Here is a 20479-nt window from a genome sequence, read left to right as displayed (position 1 = left end):
TAGGATGTGTGAAACGTTGTCCGCTCAGTTCATGTTTTCGATCTTGTACATGCCTTGAACGATGTGGAGGGGTTTACATTAAGCTTGACAGCCAAATTCCATTGTTATTGTCGAACGCGAGTTCCTCCGTGAACAGAGAGAGAGAGAGAGAGAGAGAGCAGCTTCACAAGGTTCAAAAGCGAACATGTTATTAGTCCGGTCTAACTCCTACACAAGCATCTCACACGCTGCTGTAATGTGCACGGCCAGATGGTCTTAGAGAAACAGAAGTTAGCAAATGTCTCAAAACACAGTCTCGAGCACCAGACCGCTCAAGTTTGGATCCATCGATCGATCAAGTTTCTAGCTAACAGCAGGGAACAGCAGGGAACACTAAGGAACACATGAAAGGTTTATTTTTGATGAGTCTTATGCTCAGTTCATGAGAAAATTCAGATCAGATCTTCAAAGCATGCATTGGTAGGACCAAACGAGTTCATCTGAAACAAAAATCGAAGAGTCGAGATGGGACAATTGCAATATTGTTGGACGCTTAGTCTTTGAGACCTGAGTTGAACCCCGGTTGGGTTCAACCAGATAAGTTATTTGATACCAAAGGAGTAGCAGCCCCACGCGACTCTTCTTCCCTTCCACGCTTCATCACTCTCTCTCGCGCGCGCGCCTGAAACCCTAAGCATAGCCGACTCTACTCCCAGTTGCGTGCAGGTCGATCGGCGACCCTAGCAACCAGCGACCAGTATTCTTCCAGCGGTGGCTTCGCTCGGTACCTCCCCTCTCCCCCCTTCTCTATCGCAGCAGCCCCGCCCACACCGGGAGGCGGCCCCCGCTTGCATCCGCGCGTCGGAGGCATCCTGTCTCCCTCTTCCTTTCTCATGGCATACTCTATGCCTCTCTCTTTCGGATGGCGTCCCGTGTCTGCCTCTTAATTTCTTTCGACGACCCTTCTCCTGACAACACTACTTAGACCACAGCAAAAACATCAGTCAACTAGATTGGGAAAGAAGAAAGAGATCAGTGTTTTTCAGCTGGAGATTCTAACAACATGCTTTCTTTTTTCTTTCAGTGCTTTCCCTCTTTTTCCTTGCATTGGATTAGGGAAGGCGGAAGATTTGATTTGTGCTGTAGTGAGGAAGAAGAGTGTCACATCAAAGAGACGATGAAGGTATTGCCCAATTTCACTTTTTGTTTCTTTCTATCTTTTTCTCTCACTTGTGTCTGTTTGTGTTTTCTTTCCCAATCGATTTCGGTTTCTTAGCGTTGCTTTCTTTATGTCTTAATCTTTTCCCCCCCTACGTGGAAACAGATTGCAGTCGAGGGCTGCTTGCATGGAGAGATGGATAAGGTGTATGACACGATTCGGCATATGGAGAAGGTTGAGAACATAAAGATTGACCTCCTAATCTGCTGTGGTGACTTCCAGGTCTTGCAATTATCAACTTGTTTTATTAGCATTGCAAGAATATTTGAATTTGGAACAAATTCTTATCATTATCTACTTACATACATAGCATGTGATGAATTCGTTTCTTGAAATTGACAAATCATAGCATTAGTTTTCACGTTCTCAACCAGTAAGTTTGGTGTATGATAGTTGCTAGTCGGATAATGAATTAATGTATAATAGCGTTATGCATGTTAAATACATAATTTTCAAAATAATGGCTGTTAGAACCTGCAAAAAAGAAAAAGAAAAAGAAAAAGAAAAAGAAGGGAGCAAATTTGAGGTTCTATCCTAGTAAGCATACTAGAGCCTCAGGACAACTTGAGGCCGCAGCGATGGAATAAGAGAAAGTTTAGACCAAATTTATCATGTGTAGATTGATATCTAGCTAAAATAAGCTTTTTTGCATTGAAAGAAAACTTGACTTACACGGTAAAATTCTCAGATTGAAAGAAAACTAAAACAATCTTTATTGTTTACACAAACTAACCATTGGAATCTTGTTTCCTATTAAATAATGTCTTCTGGAGATTTTAGGATTCCTCTTAACTAAACCAATTGACATCCAAAATTATATTAAACTATTAGATTTATGCCTAAATTCTAAATATGTGTAGAATTTAATCTATGATCCCAGGTCTGCCATATAATTGGATGACATTGGCTTGCTGTTGCAGTTGATTCCACACTTATGATTGTTGGGTCCTGTAATACAGCAATGACATTGTGCTATGTAGAGGATTTGGTGGTTACGACCTTTACTGCAATGGTAGGCAATTTAATTATTCCCCATAAGGAGATTTGTTGTCAACATTGCTTGCTATATTTGTAGCAATTTTTGCAAGTCAGTGTCCGTTGCAATAGATAATAAGAAATTCTTTCTAGGGCTTCTCTTAGTTTCTGTATCACCTAGAGTTTGATGGACAATTTAAGTAGCTTTGGAATGATTTCATGAAACCAAGTTATTTTCTTTGATTGGTAGTTGACTTTTTGATGTTGATTGGAGGATCCTTAGATGGTTTCTTGACTGTGAAAGGTTGGTCCATTGTATATTTCATCTCTGGAAAGGTTTTTTCCACTTTCTTCTCCACATAGCAAATTGTTTTTATTTGATGACCCAAAAACTCATACTTTGTGGTTTCGTTTATCTTCTTCATGGCATTGGAAAATTGCATCACATCCTATGTTGACAGCTTCTTTGTGGGATTATGGGCTCTGTTGCCAATTTTGTTGTAGTTCCACTATAACCTAAAGCTACAATAATGGATCAGAACCAAGTTGTGATTGACTTAATGGTTTATCAGTTGTGGTTGAACTTGGACTATGACTAGACTAAGACTGATCCTACTTCTACACCCAAACTACTGTAGGATTCCATCACCTCATGTAGTCAGTAAAAGGCTATTATTTCTGCCCAAGGCTTTGATGTGGATTGCATAGTTTCTATCTCCTAAGTGGAAGCCAACATTTTGGAGGCCATGAAGAATATATATTTAACGAGTAGGCAGAACCTGTTGTAGCTCTGCTTCCCTGAAAAGTGAAATTTGAGTTACTTCTTATGATTGAGATAAAGATGCATTTTATCTATCTACACTAGGCATTACATTTGTAATGCCAGAGACATTGACCATGCTTGTCTTTCCATTATACTTTTACTTTATAAATCCTTTTTAACAATTGATAGTTTAACATTTTGAAATATGGATATATTTCATTTCCCACATTATTCTAACATGTGGTAGCACTCTCCTATATAGTTGGGATTTTTTAAATAATTGAAATCTTTCAAGCATGTCAAGATGCCTGCTTGCACAATGCACACTCATATGCATATCATTTTTTCTTGCTTGTAGAACCCTGCATATGTATTTACCTTGATTCAACTCATGTCTTTAACCATTTAATTCTTTGTCCAAGCAGGCAGTCAGGAACGAAAATGATCTCGAGAGCTTGAGTTGCCCACCAAAATATCGGAGTATGAACTCTTTCTGGAAGTACTACTCTGGACAAGAAGTAGCACCTGTTCCAACTATATTTATTGGCGGGAACCATGAAGCATCAAATTATTTATGGGAACTGTGAGTTTCTTTATAAGATAATTAGTAGCTTTGAATATAGAAGGCATATTTTATATACATTACTAAGATTAACATCAGATGTTCATGTGGTTGTAGCATTAAAAAAGTGTTGGATATCTAATCCAAATTTGGGTAATTTTTCAAGATAATTTAGTATATTCAAGCAAATTTGAGGCTTTTATTTGGGCTTGCATTATCAGTTTAAAGACCATCTCATGTATGCAATGATTTGTCATGCTAAACTAATCAGACTACAGCATTTATTTTGTTTTTGTTTTGTATGTATGTGGCTGCATGCATATTGGCCTGACTCGATTCCTTTGGTAGGTATTATGGAGGCTGGGCTGCCCCTAATGTATATTTCTTGGGCTTTTCTGGAGTTATTAAGTTTGGCAATATTCGAATTGGTGGGGTTTCTGGGATTTATAAGCAAGGCCATTATCACCTAGGCAAGTTTGCTCTCCAATCTAGTGTCCTTGATAAATCTATGCTGAGTTATGCTTTTATTTTGTTATTTTGCGGATTGTTATAGAAGAGCTTATTTCACTTTTTGTTATCCATATTATATTACTATATGCTGATTTTTGCCATACCATTTTCCTATATAGTTCATTGTGATTTTATATGCCAAAATAAAAAAAGCCTTCTCTGATCACATATGGTCTTGTCTATAAATTTTTTGCCTTCCTGGATTTACTTTGCGAACCTATATAATCTCTAAGTTGAATCCAACTAAGATAATTGTTTGATCACACCTTCATTGTGCTATCAAATCATAATGTATTCTTTTAGCAGGACATTTTGAGAGACCGCCATATAATGAGAGTGATCTTCGGTCTGTATACCACATACGGGAATATGATGTAATGAAGCTCAAGGACATTAAGGAACCTATAGATATTTTCATATCACATGACTGGCCTGTTGGTATCTATGAATATGGAAATTCGAAGAGGCTTGTTCAACGTAAACCCCATTTTGAAGAAGAGGTACACCCAGTTCATAATTTCACTTCACTGTGCATATTAAGCTGTTATAATTTCACATTGATTTAAAATAGAGTGAAATAGTTATTGAACTTACCATTGCCTCCTGATCAGTTGTATTAGCAGTACGTTTATGCATATCTGATGATATGTTTATAATCATGTTTCAAGGAATCATGATTAGCATTAGAAGCTGGGATTGGGATTGTTGGTTGGGTTAGTATATTACTGAATCAGGTTGGAATTGGCTGATTATATTAGTTCTTGAATTTGTTTTTGTGATTTTCGAGTGGAGATTCCGTTAGTTCTCAGGGTTTTGGAACTAAATAGTTGATCCAATAATTCTTCAAATCATGCTTAAAAGGAGTTAACCTGTTCAAATTAGAGCCAAAAGCGCTGGTTGAATCACGATTACAGTGTATCTTTCTTATCTAAATTAACATAGAATAGTCTGAAAAGATAAAAAAAATATTTTTATTTATGAACAATTATGCATAAATTCGATAAAGGATAAAATGAAAAAGCTCATTTAGGATGATATGAAAAAATGTTGTAAGAGACCTATAGATGTTCTAGTTAAATGATGTGAGACAATTAGTAATTAATCATGTAAGGATAGGTAGAGGAAAATCTAACAAGGTCCTACCAAATGGTCTTTGCAAACTATTTATGAGTATCCAAAAAATACGTCTCTTTAATTATTATCTACGAAATTGGACGTTTCCAGTAAATATCCGATACATAACCCAATAATTATGTGACAAGTACCATATTTTTCATGTATCCAATATGGATATGGCAAGCAACTTGATGAATCTGCGATTCATTGGTTGGACAATTGTATATTTATTGATATACTGAGAGTATTATGCTGAAAATGAATGTTATGCACTGTTAACATTGATGCTATTAATGTCTGTTGTCTAATAACTGTGCTTCTTCTTCAGATCAGGAAGAGGACTCTAGGCAGCTTGCCTGCTGCAGAGCTGCTAAACCAACTTAAACCACATTATTGGTTTTCTGGTCATCTTCACTGTAATTTTGCAGCTGTTGTTCAGCACAGAGAGGATGGGTCTATCACAAAGTTTCTTGCTCTTGACAAATGTCTTCCAGGTCGAAAATTTTTGCAGGTAGAGATTCCATGTTTGTTGTTACTACAATGATGCATATTCTATGAACTCCATTGAAAAACTAAACTCAGTTAAATTCTTAGATTGTTGATGTCAACTCAGATCCAGGCCCGTATGAAATTCAGTATGACGAGGAGTGGCTTGCAATAACGAGGAAGTTCAATAGTATCTTTCCGTTGAGCCGAAAAACTGTTCATTTGAGGTTGAAATTTCTATTTTTTAATTCATATTTGATACACATTGACTTGTAGCATAATCAAAGTGTATGATTTCTTTGATTTTGCATGCAGGCCTGAACAGCTCGACAAGCAAGATTATCGTGAGTGGGTGAGAAATAAGTTAATTACTAGAGGAGCCAGACCTTTTGATTTTGTGCAGACTGTTTCACCCTTTGATCCTTCTCGGCCAATCACCAGAAGTTCAACATCTGGTAATAATAGGATCCATGATCAAATGTGCAAACATGAGGCAATTGAACTCTTCTATTTTCTTTTCTTTTTTTTGCAAAAACTGTTAGTGTTTTTGTAGCTAAGATTCGTAACACTTCCATTTTAAATTTCACATATAGGTGATGTGCTAAATCTTCCTTTCCTGTTTTTTCAATTTATGTTAAAGACTGAATTTATCATTGTTTTTTTTTCTTCTCTTGTATATATGTACATAAAGCATGTTTGTTTTGGTTTTATCCAACGATTTAAAAAGGCGCTCGGTCGCTCGCCTAGGCACTCGGGCGAGGCGAGGCCTGAGCGCCTTGCTAAACTTCCAGGCGGCGCGCTTCAAAGAGGCGCCGCTTGGGCGCTCGCCCGAGCCAAGGCGCTGACCTCTTCGGGCGAGCACCTGGGTTAAACCAGGCGACCGAACCAGGATTTTAGGTCTCCGGTGGTTTGTTGGTTCAATCGAACCAACTAAAACCGATATCAGCGACAACTCAATCCTAACCCTCATTGTTGCTGTCGCTCTCGATCCCGTTGCTTGCCGCTGTTGCTCCCGCTCCCGCTCCTATTGCCGTTGCCGCTGTCGCTGCTCGCCGCTCCCGCTACCTCCTTACACTCCCGCTGTCGTTGCCACCTTACACTCCCACTGCCGCTGTCTCCTTACACTCCCGTTGCCGTTGTCTCCTTACATTCCTACTCCCGCTGCCGCTGTCTCGTTACACTCCCGCTACCGTTGCCTCGTTACACTCCCGCTGCCACTGCCACTGTCGCTTCCTCTTTTCTCAATCAGCACCCCCTTGCACTCTTCCTTCTTCTCCTTCTGTATACTGTTAACAGTATAAACAATATATATTTAATATACTATATCTTAGATTTTCTTAATTTAATAACATATTTTTATTTAAAATGTTAAATAATTATATTTATTAATTATATTATATATATTTTTATATTTTAGTGCCTCGTTTCGTTCGGGCGAGCGCCTAACGCCTCGGGCGTTTTTGGACCTTAGCGTCTTTTGGCGCCTAACTCTTTTTAAATCACTGGTTTTATCTGCGAATCTGTAGTCCCTTCATTAATTAATTACCTTTCCACTTGTTATGGAGCTTCAAATATTTATTGCTTACGGATACTTTTTTTCAATATCTAAATTGACCCTTTTATTTTCTTTCTACCCTGGTTGAGTAATTTGCCACATTATTCTCCCGGCCTCACGGAGCCAATTCCATTCCATGTGTCCATTTTTCGGGCATGCAAACAAGACCTGAGACACTAGTTATATGATGGGGTGCCTCATTCATCTTTAGCAGCAATAGAACAATCCAGTAATTTCTTTGTGCAAGAGATGATAGAATATTGTGTTCAGCATCTGATTGAATTTATGTGTGGCCATTTCCTGTTTAGATATAACTTTGTTTTCTTTCTATGGTTTGTGGAAATGGCCTTGTTGCTTCTAGTCGTAAGGCTACATGTATCAATACTTTGTTTTCCTATTGTTTATGGTCCATGAATATGGTGTACGTTCTCAATTTAATGTCTAACCTGTTCCACATACCGCAGGACATTGTCGGAACCCTCAGACAGAGTCGTTGTTGCAGTTGCTAGAACTCCCATATCTTCTTGATAATGTTGCAGAGGCTGGCATGCCATCACAGAATCCCAATTTTTTTAATACTAAAGGTATTTGACTTGTTCCTTTGCCCTATCTTATTGGAAATCTCAGCTCTTCTCCATCTGTGTTTCTTTTTAATGTGTGCATCCTGTGTGGTGCCTTGGTGCATACAAAAAAGAAGGTGAAAATTTGAAGACATGCTATATAATGATGTGTACAACCACCAAATTTTAAGATTGACGAAATGTGCAAAAGGTAAACTTGGATATAATTGCAAGTAAAGAATTGTCATTAAATATGTCATACAATGGAAATGAATAAGTCATAGACGATAACAGAAATTGTTGGACTATGACTACCAAGTTGTTATTTTGTTTTTAATCATTTGAAATATATCACAATATGGAAATGAATGTCATAGATGATGACAAAAAAAATTGGACTTAGACTACCGAGTTGTTATTTTGTTATTAATCATTCAAAATATATGTTCTGCACTCATATGAAGTCTCCATGTTCTCCTATGGCATGCATTCCTATGGGCAGTAAACAGAACCATGCCTCCTATATGTTTAATTCCACTACATACTTCGAGCTTTTATTGTCAACATTATCATTTATGCACGTGCATCTTTGGAATAGCATGGCGTGTTCCTCCATGCTTTTGACTGAGAATTGACTGCTAAGGATTTCATGTGGCGCATGGCAGACGCTTGGAATCAACTGTCTGATGATGGAAACTCTGCAGAAGTGGGTGATGTGGATGAGCTCGAAGAACTTGCAGAAGATGAGGATGGAGATGCTTGATATTTGCCACAACAGAGGACTGATCTCTTGGTCAATCAACAAGCAACGAACCTGTTGTTGTTCCAACACTGATCTTTTTGTAAAATCCCTACGTAGCATTCAGAATTTATGATGGAACGAGTTGTAATTGATTTTATCAGCATGTAATTTCTTTTTCCCACTGCGTGTCATGTTTATTGATCGCCTGTGCTGCTCAAAAGCTTCTCAATATTGCTGGGGCTAATAAGTATCCCTGCGTTTAATGTGCACATCAGTGAATGCGTTCTTGTTAGATTTTTTACTAGAAACGTTTTAAAGTAAAGTTGAATACACATTTGAGTTATGGATAGTTAGGATTTATTTTGGTTCTTGTAATTTTGATCATAAATCTCTAAAATTTTTATGATTTATTTATGTTAAATAATTTTTATATTTTTAAAAATATAGTTTATAGATCTTTTTTATAGTTAATAAATATTAAAATATGTTTATGTGATATATTAATTTATATTTATCGATGATGGGAGGTTTCATCAGAGATTTTTTTATAGTTAATAAATATTAAAGTCTCCATATGTGGTATATTAATTTACATTTATCGATTATGGGAGGCATCATCGGATAAATGATCACCTATAATAGCATGGAGTTATTATGTTCTAATAGGAGATCCAACACACAACTTTTCTCGTATTGACGACGAACTCAAGAGATTTTAATCATACCTCAATTAAATGCACGTCGATAAATTCAATGTTAGGAATGTAGTGGTCAAATCTCTTTTCCTTCTCTGGGACGTCTTTGTTTCTATCGTCTCTCACTTCATCTTCTCCTACGTTTTCACGTATCATGTCTATGATGTGATGGTCCAACGCTCCCTTACTTCTGTCTCCGACCTCGCCACCTTCATATATTGTTATAACCTTCGTCGCTTCCTCTTCCTTGATAAGTTGGTCGGGGAGAATGAGCGGGTGCGGGAGAACTACATGAACCAACTCAATCGCTCCTTTTGCCTGCTCTTCATCTTCATGATGTCGTGCTAAGGTGTGACTTAGAAAGTATGATTATTCGTCGGGATTAGATGTCATTCATGGTAGCATGCACGCTGGAGTCGATGAGCTGGATCTACCGAATTTCACTCTAAATCCATGACATATATCACCACGTCACCCATATTTGAAACAATATTAAAAGAGAGCCTTTGCGCTTTGGCAGATTGACGCCTTATAGCGCCTGACACCTAACACCTTTCACTGCATTGAAAGAGACCCTTGTACAAAATCAAAGGCACAATAGTGTAGTGAAATCATAACAGTTGTGTATTCTGGTATCATTCATCTGATTTCTATGACAAGTAAAGTCACCAACGCAAGGGAATCTCGTGCTAGCAGAAATGTAGGTACCTTCGATATTGAGCACTAAACCAAGCTCAAATCTTTAGAAAAGGAGTAGATCACTTTCACCGGGGCCTGAAGTTGCAAAGGTAGTGCCATTATTTGGAGAAGTTTCGGCACGATTGGCAATGACACCATTGTTACCTGGTTCCATATCTGAGTGCACTGCAGCACTATGTGAGATAAAAGTACCAGGAGCTCCATTATTCTTGACATGGTACCAAATTCCAACACCAACTTGTCTCCCAACTTCACAACCAATACCCGCCACAGAGTTCCTACGTGAAAATAGCCTCTCCCTCCTTCCGTTAGTGCTCTTAGCAACAGATTCTTTGTACCTATTGCAACAAAATGTGAATGACACAACCCACATCCGCATTACCAGGATACTGAAAACAGCACATAAGCTCTGAATTAGCTCGGTGAAACTGCATTCAGACGAGATTTCAGAGATTCTGAGAACAATTGGAAGTCTGATGGTTCTGGTCCATCTTGGTTAGCCGAAGATTTGACTGGCCAGCAGGTTTGCTGTACAAGAAAAGGAAGCAGAACAATGCTGTGACATACTTATGTGAGAAATTATAATATAGACATTTACGAGTATACAGTCGAACCTTGGACTTGAAGTAAGAATATTTGTTACTGGCATGAGCCAGCATAATATTTGTTACTTCGGCAGAATCCCCTCCTGGATTACTTATTGGAGATGACGGGTTAGCAACAACTGTTGCAGGAGCTATTTCATTTTCCCCTTTTGGAGCTGAGGAAGATGTTAAGCCCACAGACGATGCAATTGAATTTGTGGAGAAAACCAGATACTGCAGGTGATCATGAGATCCTGATCTAAGCCGACCTCTTCAAGCAATGTGGCGTGCTCTTCCCTTGGCAGCAGCAGCAACAAAGTGCTGGATAATATGCTCTTCAAATTCTTCATCGCTTCCAGCAACTGGCAATTGCCATGAATAGGCGAGAAAGAAAGAATCTGTACATGCTTCAGAAGAACCTTTTCCCTACTTAACTCTAACGAATAACAAGAGAAGATCAAAGAAGATTTGAGGAACTACCCACATGTTGCAAATTGAAATCTCCATGCACTGCATGATGAAAAATTGTGGTGGTCGTTGCACGATCAAGTCTAATGCTGCTTTCCCTTTCTACGGCCTCTAGTAGTTCCTGGCTGACAAATCATCAGAAAGAAATCAAAACCTCTTAGCCATAGCAACAGTTAGAGCACACATTGCAAGATTACCCAATTCATATGAACCAGGTGGGATCCTTCAAACCGATGGACCGCCAACACATGCGACACCGAGATTTTCTCTGGCACCTAGTAGTGAAATAATTGAAGAGAACTTGAACTTAAAAATGAAGGAGTTTGAAACAGCAAATACATTCAACAAATACATCCAACAGGAATAGGAATCATAGCTTTCTCAAGAACACTGAGATCATAGATATTTCAAGCATATTGTACAAAAAAACCTAGCATATGGCATGGATAATAGCTAACATAAATCATCAAGCAAAGAGAGTCCAAAGAGAAAAGCCAAGCTTGTTCAACTACTATCATAGTAGGCACCTCAAAACAAGTAGTCCAATCACAACAACAAACATATGATGGCCGTATCTTTCGATTAAAAACTTTTACAAGACTATAGTCCGCATGCTCAAAATACATGTACGATGAACCAGACAGAAGGGCACTAACTGAGAGTATATGCATTGTTGATTGGAACTCATACTTGCAACAAGTAATCTGAAGAACAACAATCAAGGAAATGACAAGAGGACACCTACTGAGTAGAGGCAGGAAAAAGGTTAACCATCACTTACACGAATAGAAAGAAAAACAAAAATACAAAAGACACCATACCGTTGAAGGATCAATTTCGCAGAGGGGTTCAAGACGGATGCTGCATGCATCACCACAAGCATCCTGAACTCCCCCTTCCACAGGAGTCCGAGCAGATGGCAAATGGCTCTCCCTCTTTGCAGTCCCGTCCATCACCAAACCCTATGTAAGAACCTCGTATCAACTAGAACAGACAGGGCAAAAGATCAATCAAGAGAAGCTAGAGATAGGACAAACTGTCGCAGCATTCTCAGAATGCATTCTTCCTAAAAAAATACGGATAAAACCAGTGCCTCACCAAATCGAACTAGGATCGTATCACCCCTGAACTTAAATCAATGCAGACGACAAACTCAAATCAACAATTACGCCACAAATTACGAAAATTATACGAAGAATTCCCTTATACGGCAGGCGCCGAAGAACAGAAGCTCCAATATCATCAAGAACCCAAAAGAAACAAGTACAAAATTAGGGCAAACAATAGATCGATCGACCGCAAGTCGAAACAAACAAGCGATCAAAGCAACGCCTCACACGAATCGCCTCCACGTTGGTGCTGAGAAGATCGAGGCGCCACGATGCGACCGAGTCACCGCCAAAGGAAATGGGAATCGACGATGCGATGCGTTGGGCGTCGACAAGGGAGCAAGAGAGAGAGAGGGATTGGAGACAGCGTGTCAGTTGTCTCTTCCCGTCTTTCCTCCCCATTTCTGTTTCTACTGCAAATAATCGAGAAAGGATGGGATCTATAGTTTAAACCTTACTTTCCACACCAACACTATGCACGCTAGTATGTCTTTAGATGACGTAGAATGATAAAGATGAATCGGATAGAATCTCCCGTCGATTCCAAAATGATAATAAAATAAAATTAATTACAGTGTATCATATTTTTTGCCAAATCGATGCTATATTCATTCGAGAACTTCAAAGAACATTCCTTACCAAACATTTATCGAACTTTATGGAAATGTGTATTCGAAATTATTTTCATACTCCAAGAATCTGAATAGACCACCTCTCACCATTGCATAATTCCTCCAGAAGAAAACATCTAAAACAAAACCAACGATTGTAAAGGATAATTGGCATCCAACCATCGACGATTTGAGACGCAGATTACTTATGTGTTGACGAGTCAACTCGTCCACCACGGCAAAACATTAGTCCTCGACGAAATCGCTCGTCGGAATGCAACTGAGCAATCCGAAGCAGCAGCAGAGCAATGGAAAAGATCCCACCTTGGACCAGTTCTCTTCTCTTCTACCACGAGAAAAGCCATTTCCCTTCTCACCGGAATGCCAAGAGGGCTGCCTCTACTCCTTCTGCGAACCGCTTCGCCAAAATCCGGCGCCGTAAAACTTCGCCCGCATCTCCTTCTCCAACTCCAGCAGCTCCTGAGACGGCGTCTTCGCGGGCCACGCCTCCTCGGCCCTTGCCGCCGCCAAAAGGAACCCTCCGTGAACGCTGAAGTCGTCGTCATCGTCCAAGGCGCCGTATTTGGGCCGCCAGATCCCGGTGGATTTCTTCTTCCGCTTCCTCCTCCGTCGCAGGGCCTTCCGTACGAGCCCCTCCGGCAGCTTGATTACCGCGAAAACTAGGAGTTTCGCCAGGCCGCAGGGGCAGCAGCAGAAGATGGCTGCGCACTCCGCCGCCGTTTCTCCGGACGCCTCGGCGCAACGGGATCCTGGCTTCGGCTTCGGATTCTCCACGACGATCAGCGGCCGGAGCCTGCGGGGAACCGAGGCAGGCTCGGGTGGCGGCTTCCGTGCCATATGCTCTTTCCCGGTGTCGGAACCTCAGAGGCCAATATCTGAAGCTAAAAAAGAGGCGTGGTGAACCAGAACTTAATGTTACGATGCTTCTGCGGACCAGAATGAGAAGCGTTCAGTACATGGATTCCGTGTCGCCACGTGGGCTTCGAAACGAGGCGAGTTGCTACGGTGCCGCGGGTGCGGGGAATGAAGAAGGGAACCCAGAAACATACCAGGCCACGTTAGCTGATGGGACCCAGGGACGACGACTGGGTTAGGGCAAGTCGGAAGGCCAGGTGCTGGCGGCGAGACGGAACCTTCGATTTGACCGGATTTTGTGAGGCGCTGAGCTGGACGCTCGCCGCCTTCCTAAGACCGCAAGTGCGTGAAGCATCGAATGAGGACAAATCCGAGACGCGCGCGAGGAAGGTTCGATGTTTCGTCGTCCCGTGTGGTTATGGAGAGGAGGAAACGATCGCTGCTGCCTTCTCCATAATAAGGTGAGCCGTTACTGGATTAATGCACTCGCCTTGTCCGTCTTCTTCCATGGAGTAGCAGCAGCAGCAGCCAAGACGACGTCCAAATGGATAACTGGAAAGGTAGGCAATTTGATTTGCATGTGGCAATTCTCATGGAACAGAAGGCTTATAGGCGTATAGATTTGCTTGCCCTGGTCAGGAACCTTCAAAGATGAAGCTGCTGATGAACACCTGCGAGCGTAAAGCTTTGCTATGACAAAGGCTGGTTGCCGACGGATAAGCAGACGGCAAGGCGGTCCACCATGGCGGTCACAAATCATCGTGTGGTTTCCTGATCTTTTGGGGCATAGGATCACATACAAATACAACAGTTGCTCAAATACAATATTAGCCCAGGATTAAAACCAAGAGAAGAAGAAATCGTCAAACAGTAATCAAGCGCATCCCTCGGCTTGCATATGAGCAGAACGAAATCTTATCTTCTATCATGCCCGATGGTGCTCCTAACAAGGATACCAATCTTGGATCGATCCAAATAATGGTTTACGAGCGAGAGGCTTCGTGAGTAGAGCAAGAGCATATCGTTATTGCTGCTGCGATTGCTGTTGCTGTGAGGGCACAGGTGTTCCTTTCGTTCCCCTTAAGTCCGTCGATTATTGGTAGATCAACGAAGACTATCGCAGTGAGGAAGATGAGGATTGGCCGCGGAGCCTCTTAGGAATTTGGTTGTAGCGGTGTTGGTCACTAGCCGAAGGCAAAGACGAAGCTTTGCTTTTCTCAACGATGTTGGTCGCTGGGTAAGAGCGAAACTTCGCTTTTCTCATTGCTTTGATACCATGATAAAAATAATAGAAGATAAGAACAATTATTGAAGAAGTTTTATTGATAAAACTTTATTGAAGAAGTGAAAAAGCTTAAATTTCCTTATATAGTTAGGAAAATCTTATCTTCTATCCTATATATCAACAGAAGTACGTCTATGTCCATTGTTCTATGTGAGAACTCAAGTGTTTGATATTTTGATTCACAGGAGCTATTGCTGCCCTAAAATATATACATCAGAGGGTAAATATACTATTTAACCTGACAATAATTTACACAAAAAATCTTTATATTTATCTAATTATTGTCTACCTATCACCATAAAAACAAAGAACTTACAATCCAGTTCGATTTCGAGTAAAAGAACATGTATTTCACTTCATCATAGCTGCAAAAAACATGTCTTTCAGGTAGTGGCAAATTAAGGAGACGGAGGAGACCCGAGAAAGAAGAACGAGAAACAGCGAGGGATTCTCATGCGATGAGAGGAAGCAACTGACAGTCCATGAGTGAAGAATAGTTCTGTCATTGGCCCAACAATGAATCAAACATATAAGATTTCAAAGCTTCATGACCGTGAACTCGTTCAACTATATGGTTCGTGAGCTCGTGTAACTATTTTGGCATGTGGAGATGGATTCTCATGCGATCTAGGGGTGCTCGAATCCGAGGCCGTGTCATTCTGTGCCGCCTTGGATCCTCGCCGGATTCCCTGTTCATTTAAATCGCTGTCTGAAGTGACACCTCATTGGACTGACAACAACACATTCCTCTCTCTCTCATCAGATTCTTCTTTTTTGGCATGTGTGCTTGATACATCGATGCCTCCTTTTCCTCCACCCCCCTCGCGGCTTGCTTCAGTCCTTGATCAGGCACCTGACAGTGCAAGGACGGCAGTTCCTGTCTTGGCCGGACTCGCAATGTTCCTCGTAATAATTAACTCTGTCTCCCTCCCTCCCTCCCTCCCTCCCTTCCAGCTGGTGACTCTTTTCTCTGTTTATGCCTCAGGCAGTGTAACTTTAGTACATCTTTACCTTCTCTTTTCCATTCTTTTCATCGTACACGTACATGACGTGCTTTCTTTGCTGTAATGTATTGATGGTGCGGTATATACTTGTGTTACTTGCAACCAGCAGTGCTGTTTGATGATGATGAGGTCGACGTCTTCACCTTCTCTTCAGTAAAATGTTGGATTTGCATCTCGACCTGTATTTATGCTTCAGCCATTGCAGAGATCCCCATAGAGTAGCCGAGAAGTCAATAACTTTATCTGTTTATATTTAAGTTCTGCTCGACAATTAGGTAAAGGATTAATTCAATCGAGTACTGCCGACAATGTTTTGTATATAAAACCATGAAGGCAAAAAATGTTTATTGGAAAACGATGATCTTGTTACATCCCTTGATACTTTGGCACACAGTAGAATAACATTTTTACCATTGGCTACAAGAACAAACACCATTCAAGAACAAACACGAGAAGTTCCACTCAGTTGAGCAGCATTGACCTCGACATCAGACTTGCTTGTTCCCCTTGATCGTTAGCCCCATATGGATTTCAGGGAAGTGTGCCCACTGCAAGTTGAAGGAAATTAGGAGGCAGCATGGATTCAGTGGTTGAAGCTGATCCCAAGTAGAATATAGAACACACACAGTAGTGGATATATCATTTAACTTGTCATGGTTTACATCTCCAACAAAATGTTTGCAATGGGAAGATTGTGCTTTTTTCATGACATTGATATTTCATGCATATTTTTCCAAGTAAAGAATTTAGAGCACACGTTTATGCTTAATTAATGATGGCAAACTATGGCTCATGGTGTTAATTGCGGTGTTTATATTTCATGAGGAGGCCTAACATTTAATTAAGGGGATTAGCCCTCAGTTCTAGTAAGAAGACTGGTTTAAGCCGAAGAGCTAATTTTCATGAATAAATTATTCCTATCTATGCAATCATATCTAATAGGGAAAGAATGTTGCAGTGTATGCATGACAAACATATCTATATCCCTTTTTTCTTTCCATGTCTATAGCTCCATTCATATGATATTTCAATGATTCATGAATATTCATCTCATGTCTAATTTTTTGCCACTATTATTTTTGGTGCAGATGGATGTTGAGTAAGTTGAGGTTCTAAGCGATGCTACTACTTGTTACATTTTTTGCTGCTCTGCTGAAAGCTTCCTTGTGGCTAATGTTGGGATTCTTTGTCTTCAGCCGTCGAATCTCCTCCCTGTGTAAAAGAAAATCTAGACATCGTTAGCAGCAGCAATACACAAACGAATCTATTAAGATTTGTACGACGCCAATGGCTCAAGAAAATTTAGAACGACTACAACAATTGAATTTTATTTCGAGGAAATTACTTGATAAATCTGTTATAGGCCGAAGGAGCGCGCCGCTTCTCCGTTGCTGCTTACAGGAAGATGCAAGAAGTAAGACACAAAAGTCTCTTGCTTGCACAATTATTTTGCAAGCATCAAAAGCAATCGATTTGCTCTCTAATTTTGTTCTCCATAAGATAAAGAAACAAGAGAAGCAAACTGCAGTATTTTGTTGTATGCATACATTCTTATACGTACATTTTTACATATATAGATGTATATATAAAATGATGAAGATAGCACAGAAAAGCTTACGATGGATCAGTTGCATTTGCTGTTGAACATAATCCACTGGGTTCATGACTGATAGCCTGGTGCAACTTGAAGAAGATCCAAAATCCATGTGAAGGTGTTGAGACCCAAGGTTATGATTCTGCACTTTATTCTTCAAACAATAAGAAGAAAAAAAGGAAGAACAATTGCAGGGGCTTATCTTTGTGCTTGTACATTAGTATCCAGCCTGTCTGACAATTGAGATCTAGTGATAGAGTTTCCTCTCTGAGTCAAGTAGTTCTTAAGTATGTCTAACAAGAAGAGAAAAACTCATTTTCTTTTGTTGGATTAGGATATTTTGTTACAAACTAAAAAATTCAACAGTAGCACATCAATCATAAGTGGCATGACAGATGAAATTAGATAGCTAAAGCTAAGAACAGTTATCACCTCAAGCTTTTAAATGAATCGATCTTTGTCGGAATCTAATATGCATATATTATGCCGCCTATCTAATCAACTAATATATATGATGAACATAGGCAGGTCTCGTTAGTTTTCCATTACACTTGGTTCAATCTCCATGTATGAAGCTTGAAATAGCCAACTTAAGCTTTTAAATGAATTGGTAGCACCGAAAGAAAGCTACTCGGAGAAGAAGAGATCATAGATTATGTCGTTGGCATAATAATCTCACATATTCCTTTTCCGTAGAGTCATAAGATATGCATGTCTATATATCTTCAAACAAGAAAACAGTAATATTTTCCATTGGAAATTAGCAACAAACAATACTGCACAGATCAATGGGAGCATTTGAACCTGAAAATTCTGAAGTGGGAGAACTCCATGCAAACCTTCGAGATTTACGTACAGAATATTAGCACAAAGTCCACATCTTACTGTGACAATGCTGAACGAATTGTTGCCGGGAATGTTGACCTGAAGTAGGAAGAACAAGAATAAGTTGGATGTAAAACAAGTCAAAAGGCATTAATTTCTTCTAGATCTTGCTTACTTTCATAACTTTGTTATGGAGAAAAGAAGTCAGTATTCCATAACATACTCGAATTGTTGTGTCCATTAACTTGGAAGGAGCTGTATAATTGTTCTACATATTCCTATTTCTTTTTCTTGGTTTAAGAGGCACCAAAAATAGGTTAATCATTTTTGGACTCCATGTTCAAGATATGTCAACATAGTTATTTTCGTGAGACAACAGAGTTCACAATGAAATTAAGGAACTCGAACTTGCAGGAAAAATGCCGAGAGATTACATCTCTTAGCAGAAGAAATGGGATGAGAAGGAAGAAAAGAGACAGTATTTTTCTACAGGTTTGCAAGGTTTGCAGCAAATTAGGGTTTCACATGATTTTGATGGATCTTGGATCACTTCCGTGATTCTTGATGCTGCAGAAGTAATCAATAGTAATCAGCATTAACAAAACAAAACAAGTAGCCGAGTGTGTCTACCACAATTTAATTTACCCCTCTTATATTCTGCACAGAACTCAGATCAATGTGAAATATGGATAAACTGGTGCTTGTTGCAATATCTCCACAAGCGAAATATGTAATATGGCACGCATAGAGCCACCTGCGGTCCTGCACTGTCAGATCTGAGAAACTCTTGCTCAGATATCTCACAAGATTCAGGCTTAAAAAAGCTTCATTGGCTGCACTTAAACCCCCATATTCATGCCGAACCACCTCCCGCATGTCAGATCTTGGTTGAGTAGGACATCATTTCAGCATGAAGATCTCAATTTGTTGTTCAGAGGCAGACTATCAAGCTTTTCTCGATTCACATGTTCTCTTAGTGAGACGGCTAACCCTAAGATCATGATAGGCACCATATACAATGATTCTAAAAAGAGAAACAAAGATCAATTACTATATACCTTATGCTTCTTAATCAGTTCCAAACTCCAATTGCTTTCAGTAGCAAACACGAAGGCTGACAAGGTACCGAGAGAGAGAGAGAGAGAGAGAGAGAGAGAGAGAGAGAGAGAGGCTGCAGCTTATACCACAAGAACGGTGTTGCAGAAGCTGCAATTGACGTAGCAAACTTGCTCAGGCAAGACATGGTTCGACATATCCGATCACCAAGGCTTCGACGAGGTCTTCGGAGATCTGTTAAGAGCGAAAGAAAGAAGTTGAGGATCTGAAACGGAATGTAGGGACTTATTAATAGCCACATCATTATCCAAAATGGAAGTCACGGGTAAAGGAAAGGAGAGAATAATAGTGAACGAGGTAGAAGGGTTATGATTGAGGGAATGATCAGTGGGTGAGAGCTTGTTACTTTCTCTCTCTCTCTCTCCCTCTCTCTCCTTGTAGCTCTGATTACCTGCATGTGGGGAGGGCAGGGGATATAGCTGGGACGAGATAGAGAGAGAGAGAGAGAGAGAGAGAGAGAGAGAGAGAGAGAGAGAGAGAGAGAGAGAGAAGCTGTAATTTCAGGACATAAATCTTGATTTACTATATTACGAGGCTCGTGAAATTTACATCAAGTACTTCTGAATGGCAAATGGAGGAATTGCCCTCAACCATATGGTGTTGATTGGATAGTTTGACTCCACAAAGCTGTTGCAGTGTTTGAGAAATAGATAGGGACTCATTTTCATCTTGTTTTTAGAACTTCTTTTTATCCAAGATAAGATCGTCCGATTAATTTGGTTTTCTACTAGTAAGTAGCACTGTTTGTTCATGAATCAACTTCACTCTTGTCCTCCGTTTCTTCTAGTTAATCGAGCCATGTTGGGAGATTTTACTGTGCAACTCGGTGAGCACACCAGCAAGAGTTCTTTCGTACAAGAACAGTGAGGACAGGCAGAATCTTTGAAGTTTGATCTTCGTCTCTACAGCTTATAGCTTGATTCAGATGTCACGACTACCTCCCAAGATAGAGAAAACTCAGTAGATCACCAGACGATTTCAAGGAATCAGCTGCGTGTTTTCACTTTCTTTTCACCCGAGAAGCAAGGGCGATGTGCGCTGCAGAAATCGATGGGTTGTACATGGCCGTCGAGCCATCACTCTCTTCGATTAAAGAGACAGGGAAGGTGACGAAGACAAATTGGAGTAGAGAGAAGTCTCCTCGCA

At 40.1% G+C, this 20479-nt stretch overlaps 2 protein-coding genes and 1 long non-coding RNA gene across 6 annotated transcripts; 1 reads left to right on the top strand and 2 right to left on the bottom strand.

Moving 5' to 3' along the window:
• Positions 1 to 601: 601 nt before the first annotated feature.
• LOC135588342 (lariat debranching enzyme-like) lies at positions 602 to 8736 on the top strand. The gene is made up of 11 exons (XM_065080419.1): positions 602 to 763; positions 1064 to 1162; positions 1304 to 1420; positions 3362 to 3519; positions 3847 to 3968; positions 4315 to 4508; positions 5453 to 5635; positions 5719 to 5837; positions 5926 to 6065; positions 7630 to 7749; positions 8391 to 8736. The coding sequence occupies exons 2-11, from the start codon at positions 1157 to 1159 to the stop codon at positions 8486 to 8488; spliced, it is 1257 nt and encodes a 418-aa protein (XP_064936491.1). The 5' UTR covers positions 602 to 763; positions 1064 to 1156; the 3' UTR covers positions 8489 to 8736.
• A 1264-nt stretch (positions 8737 to 10000) lies between these two features.
• On the bottom strand, positions 10001 to 13551 carry LOC103996175 (uncharacterized). Of its 4 annotated transcripts, none has more exons than XR_010476212.1 (7): positions 12012 to 13551; positions 11735 to 11897; positions 11111 to 11188; positions 10930 to 11038; positions 10476 to 10843; positions 10244 to 10389; positions 10001 to 10139 (listed from the first exon to the last, which is right to left on the bottom strand). It is a non-coding gene; the product is annotated as an uncharacterized LOC103996175 (long non-coding RNA). The 4 variants fall into 4 exon arrangements; XR_010476213.1 differs by having other exon boundaries at positions 12251 to 13551; XR_010476210.1 differs by having other exon boundaries at positions 11735 to 13551.
• A 2735-nt stretch (positions 13552 to 16286) lies between these two features.
• LOC135680423 (protein YABBY 2-like) lies at positions 16287 to 19470 on the bottom strand. Its single transcript, XM_065194303.1, has 6 exons — positions 19402 to 19470; positions 18197 to 18316; positions 17417 to 17546; positions 17144 to 17189; positions 16935 to 17010; positions 16287 to 16346 (listed from the first exon to the last, which is right to left on the bottom strand). The coding sequence occupies exons 1-6, from the start codon at positions 19468 to 19470 to the stop codon at positions 16287 to 16289; spliced, it is 501 nt and encodes a 166-aa protein (XP_065050375.1).
• Between the last annotated feature and the right edge of the window lie 1009 nt (positions 19471 to 20479).

The sequence above is a fragment of the Musa acuminata genome, chromosome BXJ1-8 (assembly GCF_036884655.1).
Source record: "Musa acuminata AAA Group cultivar baxijiao chromosome BXJ1-8, Cavendish_Baxijiao_AAA, whole genome shotgun sequence".
In the NCBI taxonomy this organism is placed as follows: Eukaryota; Viridiplantae; Streptophyta; class Magnoliopsida; order Zingiberales; family Musaceae; genus Musa; species Musa acuminata.
Note: the sequence above shows the minus strand (reverse complement) of the source record. Positions and strands in the feature narration are given on the sequence as shown.